At 35.3% G+C, this 10511-nt stretch overlaps 1 protein-coding gene across 1 annotated transcript; it reads right to left on the bottom strand.

The window, feature by feature from the left end:
• Window positions 1-457: 457 nt before the first annotated feature.
• Window positions 458-10192, bottom strand: LOC144436839 (uncharacterized). Its single transcript, XM_078125697.1, has 2 exons — window positions 9805-10192; window positions 458-2424 (listed from the first exon to the last, which is right to left on the bottom strand). Exons 1-2 carry the CDS (start codon window positions 10190-10192, stop codon window positions 458-460), a joined length of 2355 nt encoding a protein of 784 aa, XP_077981823.1.
• Window positions 10193-10511: the final 319 nt, after the last annotated feature.

Here is a 10511-nt window from a genome sequence, read left to right as displayed (position 1 = left end):
TTAACTCCAACAAAAACTCACAATTTTAGAGGTAGGGTTGCTAGATGGTGACCTGTTGCTTATCCTTACTCGTATGTGATCTGACATTTGGGACTGTATATGTCAATACAAGTTTCACCTCAAAGATGACCTCCATAACCTTTGTATCTTAACCTTTGACTTCACCTTCATGTAAAGTATGAAGGCTGAGAATACTTTGTGCACTGATAATATTACATAAATAAATATTACTGTATATGCAAATTTATGATAATATTGCAAGTCTGAATAAAAGAATATCAGCCAAAGAAAACCAAAAACATCTACCATTTACTCCGTACTGAAGTAGATATTAAACATAGTGCTCACATTTTGGTAAATGGTTATAATGATTTTTATTTCTATCCGACTTTGATCGCGAGTTATTGAACATAACTAGGATAAAGGAGTTTTTGTCTCGGAAAAGCTTTGATATCTTCTAGACAACGTCGTCTAAATTGTTATCTGATGTGTTTCCAGCATCTTTTTCATTACTACCCCTACGGTTTCTAAATCTTGTGCAACAACAACAGTCTCTACAGTTACCTGAAAAATTCGACCACCATTGAGTGATTCCAAGATTTCTCATAAGTCTAGAAGCCGCAGTCTTAATTTTCTCTTGTGCTAAACTGAAACAGGCAGAAAGAAGTATCAACCCAACACACGCATATATAATGAAGAGTAGCGTTTTATACACAATGATTCGATCACGATGATCCGGGTCACTAAGATCTAACATAAGGTCACCAAAGCCAATCGTCGTTAGAGTGGTCACACAGAAATAAAACGCGTCAACGTACGACCACTTGTGGCGGGCTTCCCAATAAACGAACAACCAGGATCCGCCTAAAGTGTACAAAATATACGTGACCGTTAGTACGCCTAACGCCTTGTCATGTGGATCAACCGTTTCTATCGTTTCGGCACTTAAAGCACTTGCTCTGCGGTCACGATTGATTGGTGAGTTTGATAAGGAATTCTGGACATCGGTAGGTTCATCTATTTGAAAACTGATCTTTTTGGCAACATTAGAGAAATGCCGATGCCTGCATAGAGTTTGAAATCCACACTTTTCGCATATGACAAAAATGTCCTCTTCTTTGGAGATCTTTCGTACGTAGTGACTGTCGTTCCCAATGCTGTTGTGCTTATTGTGATGATGTATGCTACAATTGGTTACGTTATCAATATAAACATCTTCAGAACGTTCACAGGGCTTCATTAAGGAATTCGTTCTTTCTCCTGGTGTTATATTCATCAAGTGGACATCATCTGTCGATGATGAGACGAAATTCTCGTGCGAATTATTTTCAGATGACTTTGGTGAACAAGACATACTTTGATACTTGTCTTTCTCATAATAATCATCATTGTCGCTATCGTCCTTCTCGATTTCGTTTGCATAACAAAGTTGATCCCCTCGGGGTGTCTGATTTTCCCCGTGACAGCAGCTTTTAGAGGTAAATGAACAATTCGGATGATCTTCTACCAAAATTTTATCTTGCAATTTTGAACTAGTAGCATACACGGTTCCATGTGATGACAGTGATGTCCCTTCATGTTCGTCATCATCATTTTGGTGGGTTAGTGGTTCGTCCAGAGGTTTGGCCTCAATAGCAGATTCACATTTTTGACTTTTTCCCGATTCCTCATCTTCCATATTACAATTTGCCTTAGTTTTGTCAGTGTCTACTGTATGAGATTCTATAATTTCATGTATTGGGGTTGACCTTTGACTCTTGCTTGTCTGCTCTTCATGTCTAGAAGTTCTCTCGTTTTGATCGTCTGCATCGATATCCGGGTTCCTTGTCTTGTTTTCCCGCGATTCAATATTTGAGTTAGATGGTGTGATGGTTGCAGATGGCGCTTTGAATCTGTCGTGGCATACGTCATTGTAATGGTGTATTTCCATACAGCCAGGATCTTTATCGTCACGTGGATGATATGAAATATCAGCGACTTCATTACATTTGGCCCTTGGTTCCTCAACAGTAGAATCCTCCACAGGATTTGGAATGCCAAGGGAAGAAAAAGAACTTCTACGTCTGTTTTCTTCATCCATGAGATCATTCACAAGTCTCTGACTACGCTCTGTTTCCACCATCTCAATAACGCCATCGTCATGAGGCCAGCTTTTGGTATGATCTAAACCTTTCCTCCTCACGGCCTTCCCGTGATACCCCTGATGGGATGTCCTCCGGCGGCGATGGTCGTTGAAAGTCCGGCTAACTCGCCTTGAAGTTTTCCTGGCCACCTTCCGTACACCTTTAAAACTATCCCTTGCAGTGGCTGCTACGACTAATCCAAAATTCGACACAAACAACAGAAATAGTGGTATTCCAAGGACTGAATAAAATGTAAGAAATAACCTTCCTTCCATTGTCTTTGGGGTAACAGTTCCATAACCTGAAAAATATGAAAGAGATTTCTGTTATAATTCATAACATTTTAGAACTTGACCAGCTATAATATCGCATTTCTTTCAAACCTGATATAAAGGTGACATATTATATGGGACATATGCACACCACTTTGTTTTACGACAGATGCAAATTGACAGACTTTAAAGTTAGTTTATAGTTAAAAATCGACATTTTTTTAATTGACTGTATGACTCAAAACCTTTAATACACAGAGACTCCATTCAAGTGTCTACTCACATGTTATTAGGACCAAGCTTTCTATTGAGACATTGATCTCTCTCCTTGACCTTTAGGGTCAATTATCAAAATCAAGTCATTTCTTGCATATCATTGACACTTTATTGAATGTTTTTTGCCGCTAATTTCCTATAAACCAGTTTACTTCATAGCTCAAGAACTATAATACCCTACATACAGTGTCTGTCCCATGTTATCGAGTGCAAGCTTTCTTTTAAGGTCTTGAGAGTTGACCTTGACCATGTCCTCAAGGGTAAATTATCACAATCTTAGGCACATGAAATAAATAACTAAAGAACTAGTACACACATTGCACTGTTTCATCCATTAGTCACACAGAAGTGCAATTTTTGAGGGTTATGTATCGTCTACAAAGACTTGTTATTCCTATATTCCTTATCATCATCACATATATACAACGTTGAGATATAGCATAATTATTTAAAAAAACATTAAATATGCAAATTAACCATATGAAATTAAAATTTACATCATCAAGTGATATCAGATGTGCACCTTGTTATCGACGCATGTACCAAATTACAAGAAATGTGAAGCCTGAAATCTTAAGATATAGCCTACTTAGCAAAATTCTTTAATTATGCAAATTACTCATTGCAACTAAAATTCCACCAACAAAAGCTTTATAGGACATATCCGCTTTGTTACTTTGATGTATGCATTCTTACAATAGAATCTAATAACAAAACTATTAGTTATGCAAACAGACAGACAGACAGATAGACAGAAGCATAACATAATAACCCTTCCTATGGAAGGTAAAAAATGGCACAGACCATAATTATTAAGTCATATTTGACTGTTTTTGTCAGCAAAGTGTTGTCATTTTGTGCTGAAGAAGGCCAAGATTCAATTTTAACTTTTTTTATCTTAATGAGAGTAATTAAGTTTGAAATGAACAGGTAACAGTTTTATGTTTATTGTCAGTGACCGTACACCGACATTAAAATGATAGCATTGAGACCCTCCCTTACCCTACCTTACCCTGTACTACGGATGTTAAAATTACGTTTCATGCTCATAATACTTTGACATTCAGGCTGGTGTATTCTGCAACCGCACAAACACATACCTTCACACATACTCGATGTATATACCTAAAAAAAATTAATATAGTTAACTTTATCGAGGGGTTGTACTGGTAGAGTAGATCAGATGTTTCAAACGTCTACAACTGAACGGAAGCAGAATTGCCGCCATATTTCTAATGGTAAGACAATATAGAATAATTGTTGTTTTGAAATGAAATATCAGAGTTTTGCGTCTTCAAGATATCATATGTTGTCAGCATTACTCTGAATTTGTCAAATTAGAAAGCTAAATTTGTCCTTGGTAAACACAAGGTTTTGGTCGATTTGTTCAGATTCTGAAATATTGTCATTTTTTTGCCGAATAAGGCTAAGAAGCTGCTTTTCCCTTGCGTACTTTTATGAGTGTACTGGTAATTATGTAAACGTGTTAAGTTAGTGTCAATAATTAGGGCCAGTTTTAAAGTTTTAAAGAAAGTATACAGTCTGATATTTTACTTGACCCTTTTCTGTGTGCTTATAATTATATTCATAATTTATCACAAACGATGCCATCAAGAAGATATCCTGTATGAAAGAGAATTACTACCAGATTAGAGCGACTATAGACTTTTCATTCAGGCGGCACTGTGTTACATCTATCTCATATAACGTTACATTGTTTCGTTATGAATTAGACACCCAAACAAAATTCTGACATTGAAAGCGCGCATACTTTACTTTTTGAATTGAAATGGTTACATTTTATCTTAAAGTGAACACATATAAAGTTTTCTATTTGAATATTCATTATTTCATCCGACAGTGATGTTGATTTATGCCCACAGTGAGATAAAATGTATCATTATATACTTGCACGGCATGGCTCTCTATTTAGTTTTATGTAATTCCTAACCGAAACAGCCACGTGTGAGACTTAAGAAAACATTGTATCGCCTAAATGGAGTTATAAAGCTCCCTCTCTAATTTGATAGTGTACATAATTTATGATAAACTCTACTAAGGGAAGATAACACAATGTTACGCAAGCTCAATAAACGAACTCCCTTCGTTTAGGGGAGAAGTTCTGGCGTCAATGCGATTTGCTGAACTTCATTTTCGCACTCCTAACCAAATTTCGAAAGCTTTCACGCCTTCAGTGATAACGAGTTTTGTATTTACACCTAATTAAGATGTTGATAAGTTGAATAAAACTTACTTCTAACGTGATATACAGTGTTGGGTTTCCAGTAGTATTTTAGTGTGCTTACCATGATGTGTTTACATCGTATATCGATGGTAAGTGGTGTGACCGTTACAATTTTCAACATGGTTTACATCATATATGAACATGTAGATGTCGCACCTGTGAACGTCCGTGTGTGGGGGGGGGGGAGATTTTGTCCTAAACAAACGAAGTTCGTTTATTGAGCTTGTGTGACATTGTGAGATCGTCCCTAAGACATATATCATTTATCATTTATTATTTGTAAAACAAGGCTAACTACTATAATAGTCTATACATGTCTCTACCAGCATGTTCCTCTAAACATTTTCTAGTTGAAATGTCGATTGTTACAAATGTAGGAAACACACGACAGAAATTATACCAGAAATTCATATACACAACACATTCAAAAGCCCTTTTAACACTTTTATTTGTATGGGCCGTTTGTCAAAAGGTATGTTCACCCTTTATGAACATTTACAATATATGTTAGAATGAATTTTGGAGCATTGTCTTCTTTATTCATACTAGTATATATAATATTCTATCTCTGTCGAACCATATGTTTTAAGAAAGTATGAAGGTTGCTATTAAAACACGTTTCATAAAATACATAAAGGTTATTTTATCACAAGCAGGAAATGTTACCTTGTCCTAATATTTCGTCTACACTCGATTGACTTCTTCAGTGGACTGAATATTTTCGCCAGGTGTTAATGACGTCACGTGATTATTTAACCAATGCTTCAAGAACCCAATGGTATGCATGTAACATTTCGGTTCATACAGTCCACTGAAGAAGTCAATCGAGTCTAGCCAAAATATTTGGACAAGGTGATATTTCCTCCGTGTTATAAAATAACCTTTATATATATATCATAAAACCAGGCTGATTTCTTTGGATGTTTCTTAACGTTTTGTCTACTTCTCTTGAAACTTACTTGATGCTTAGGTTCGTAACATGGCATTTTTAGAAACAAGTACTATTGCTTATTTACATATCAGTAATATATATATATATATATATATATATATATATATTTACAAGGGAAACTGGTGTACCAACCAACGTTTCTTTGACATCAATCACCTGGAAATGTCAATGATTCCATGATATAGCTCTACAGATATATGTAATATTTTAAGGAAGGGGTTGTCGTTTTTTAGCTTTGGTGGTTTTGATTAATATTTCCTCATACATAAAATAGAACTAGGGTTATACTACTTTACATTTATACAGTGCATAATTAATTGTGGTATTCATTTATATTTTTCGTTTGTTTTTCTGCTTGGTTAATTTACATACTATTATAAAAAATAATCTTGGTAACATTTTCAAAACGATGGTTTTTATTTTGACTCACAAACGCATATCTCTAGTAATAATTAAATTAACTGATTTCACAGAGAAGTCGAATGAATTGCTTAACGAAATTTGACGAACATATTGCAAACATTGACACATTTTCATAGCATGATGAGATACCATAAGCTTAGCGAACCGTTGTATTAAAATAAATGTGTGTTGATGTAATAGGTTTTTGGTATTTCACGCATGGAAATATGGAGGAAAAGTGTCCGTTTGTATGTAAAGAAAAAATGTCATATGCATGTAAGGAAACAGGCGCAAACATGCATTATTGGTAAGATTTGGTATTGAAGCTGCTTATGGAATGTAGTAATGTTGGTATGATCTCACTACTGACCCAGATGACGATATGTCCTGGGATATGTGATGTGCATTATATCGCGACTCAGCGTTCTTTTACCACATTTAGAATCCAGCCCGAGGAAAAACGATGTAGCTATTGTTTATATGTATATAATGATTCTATTTTCATAAACGATATACCATCTCGTAACACAGCTGACACTGCGACCTAACCGTAACCCGTAATCACCAAGACAGTTCACGGACAGTTTTTCCTCATTTTAAACAAATAGGCAATGATGTAGAGATTGAGATAATTAATAACGAATATGTTCCAGTCGCGGGATCGCCCTTTGAAGGACATATAGATATGTCATTTAACAAACTATTGTATCTGATACATATCATTGTTTTAACCCTGACCAGGGCCGTTTTAGGGTCAGACTGGTGTCATATTTCACAACCAGCTGTGTTTACACATATTCAACAATACAAATAATAATATTATTGTAATATTTGTATCTAATTTTGACTTATTTTACACACGTCAACATGTCATATGGTTGCTATGAAAATATTATGGTCATATGATAATGATAACAATAATAAAAAATAAATAAAAAATTAAGACATTCTTAACTTTTTGTCTGCCTTTTCTACCTTCCCGAATAACTAAATGTATCATCAGAGAGACAGAGAGAGAGAGAGAGAGAGAGAGAGAGACAGACAGACAGACAGACAGACAGAGACAGACAGAAAGACAGACAGACAGACAGAGACAGACAGGCAGACAGACAGGGGCAGAGAGACAGAGAAGAGGGGCAGAGACAGCAAGACAGCAGACAGACAGACAGACAGACATACAGACAGACAGACAGACAGCTTCACAACCTTTCTAATAACATTTCATATTTAAAGTAGATAGGTTACATATGCGATATAACAAAGAAAGGCGTACATGTGCAGAGATGTTTACAAGGTGTCACTAGCAATACTTTCTTCTAACATCATTCAATATTTCACGTTTCAAGTTAAGTTACGTACATTAGGGTTCAACAAAGGAAATTGGGAACATTTCAACCGTATGTGGCATGGACGTATTATCAACACGTGGTAACTTTGATTAATGAACTTAAGTTGTCATAATAGTGTGTTGATTTATTAGTCGATTATTAGGTTTGAATACGACTACGACTTCACAGTCATTGACTCCAATTGAGCTGTTAAGTTTCTCATTTCAGTTCACATTATGTTGTAAAATCTATATTGTGCAATGCATAATGTGTATTTCATAATGCCGAACACTTTTAAAATTTACCTCAGTAAATAGCCCTTATTTAAATTAATTTCCGTCAACTGTTATACCGCTAGTCATACACACGTTTTAGGTAGTTTATCAATTGAAGGTATGTTAACAATTTGTGTTCTATAATTGTAATTTTTTATTACAACTTTGCAGGCAGTGTACAATATAATATATTGTTCCACTAGCAATTGATATACCAGACTGTGCCTCCACATAATAATATGTTATCAGAATTAATATATAATTATATAAAGCAAAGGATAAGTAGTTTAATGTGAGAAACTCTTCAATAGAATACTCCTAACTATTAGTTACTTTTAGCTCAAGCTAACCATGGTTCAGTGGTCACTTAAAGAAACCAAGCTTATATCTATATGTAAAGATAAAGAAACTTTCGGTGGAAATAGCCTTTCGATTTTAAACCTTTACATACATGAAAACTGTAACAGTTGCTCTGAAAGACTTTTTGAAATACTATAGGACTGTTTATTGTATTTTCACAAATTCTATACAGAGCTAACTGGAGATGAAGGGTAACAGGAACCTCATCTCAATCGTACCGCATTTCATGAATATATTCTATAAAGGATTAGCCATTAAAAAAACAACAACAACAAAAAACAACAACAACAACAACAACAACAACAACAAAAAAAACTTGATTAATGGTAATAAAAGTTTGCATTTTTCAATGTTCCTTGTTAAGACTTACCACAATATTCATATACCACTGTTCTTACGATTCAGCTATGATGCTATCTTAGTGAAGGTGGTGTGTACTTTTTGTTCTGTTCTTCCTAACATATGCGCGGGTTGTTTTATTATTTTGTTTTTAATATTGAGTGAACATTTTATGCACTTTAAACTTGGTCTTATTGTAAAATAAAAATAAAGTATGTCTGAAACGTACTGTCATATGTTCAAGTCCAAATATAAATCAACGTATAATAATTCGCAGTACTGCAATATATTAATTTTGATAACTAACTTATAACATTATCGAATGTGAATTTTATGAACAGAAAAAAAACTGTAAAGAAATTCAAGTTTAGGATATTAAATTTTTTCTAGACCATGCCCTCGGATATCAGATATTAAGATAATACTAGTAATATCATCACTATATTTAGTTGATATTTTATGGTTTGTCAATAAAATGTACTGTTCGCACCTTGGCTTCTGCATGCGGATAGTTCGTATATTTTGTTCATCACGCCATAATTAGCAGTTTCCAGATGCTGTATCATAGTTTAACCTACAAAATGTACGGGTCGGAAATATTTCTTCTTTTGCTACCGTTGCTGTTGTTGTTGTTGCCTTTGAAAATGATACTCCCTGTTCCTATAAAAGTCCTATATATATATTGTGTGCTTACAATGAATAAAAGGTGTCAACGGCACAAGTCTAAACTACATTATTTGTATGTTACTATTAACCATTGTTGTAATGTCAGTTAGCAGGTCATTTTCTGTATGGATTATTTTAACTAGACAAAACACCTGATGATATCATGTACAGTTTATCGTTTAGCCCCGGCTGACAATAAAGCGGCTGTACAGGACCTAAACTGATAACGAGATAACAATTGTTGGCCTTCCGCGAATGGAGAGATATCAATATTCTAAAAAAATAACCAGTTAAATTGTAATGAAGATACCTCAAACAAAATGGAAACACGGTCGAACAATCTTTGAATAATTATCTGAAAGCTACAGTGTATATCTATACACGTTCTAATATCATTTTAACAAAAAAGATGAACTGAGGAGCGTTTACGTTTAACCTTTAGATTGAGCGTACCACAGGATCACGGTAACACGTTCACACACGCATTCACACATTATAGTAAGCATTAACCCGCCCATCTATATGTCGGCGGGGGAGTACAATTAGGCTCGTCATCCCATACTTACCAATTGTAGTTATTGCAGTCATGCATAAGAAGAGAGCCGTCATGAAATTAAAATGTCTCATAGGATTCTCATAATTTACGTCATCGCAATGATTGTACAAAAGGTATGTTTTCAGCGTGATTTGTACATTCTCATGCCAGATATCAAAAGTTAAATTACGTGTCTCCCAAAGGGCATTAGAAATGTTTAACATCAAACTCGTCTCGTTGACGGCAGGTGCTGCATCTTCCATTTTCATAAACACTGCTGCTCCGAAGCACATGTAACCAATGACCAATAAAGTGAGCACCGCATTTCCTTGAAAACTGTCGGAGGATATGCACCTTTGAATACAGGTACAGTACCCACGCCGATTACGTTTCCCTCTATAGTTTGTTTCGGTATCCATAATTACGCGATGTTGTTTGGTTTTTAAAAAAAATAGTTATGTGTAGACAGTACTTCGGAGAAATATTGGCAGTGGTACTTGCATGGCCGTGTTGTCAATTGTTGCACGGCCATCCATACAGCCTGCCCTTGTTCCGGATGATAGTACTATCCAGTACCAACACCAACTTTGTGACGCGATGATGCCTTCGTTTGTTCACCAGCGGAAGTTGACCCGTATGAACGTATGATCAGATGCTCATGGCCACGGAGATGAAAACGTTAAAAAATTAAACGAACTATAGCGACAAAAGCCACAATAAATGTTCCCGCCAACAACT

Source organism: Glandiceps talaboti, chromosome 6 (genome assembly GCF_964340395.1).
Source record: "Glandiceps talaboti chromosome 6, keGlaTala1.1, whole genome shotgun sequence".
In the NCBI taxonomy this organism is placed as follows: domain Eukaryota; kingdom Metazoa; phylum Hemichordata; class Enteropneusta; family Spengelidae; genus Glandiceps; species Glandiceps talaboti.
This window is presented reverse-complemented; position numbering and strand designations above follow the sequence as displayed.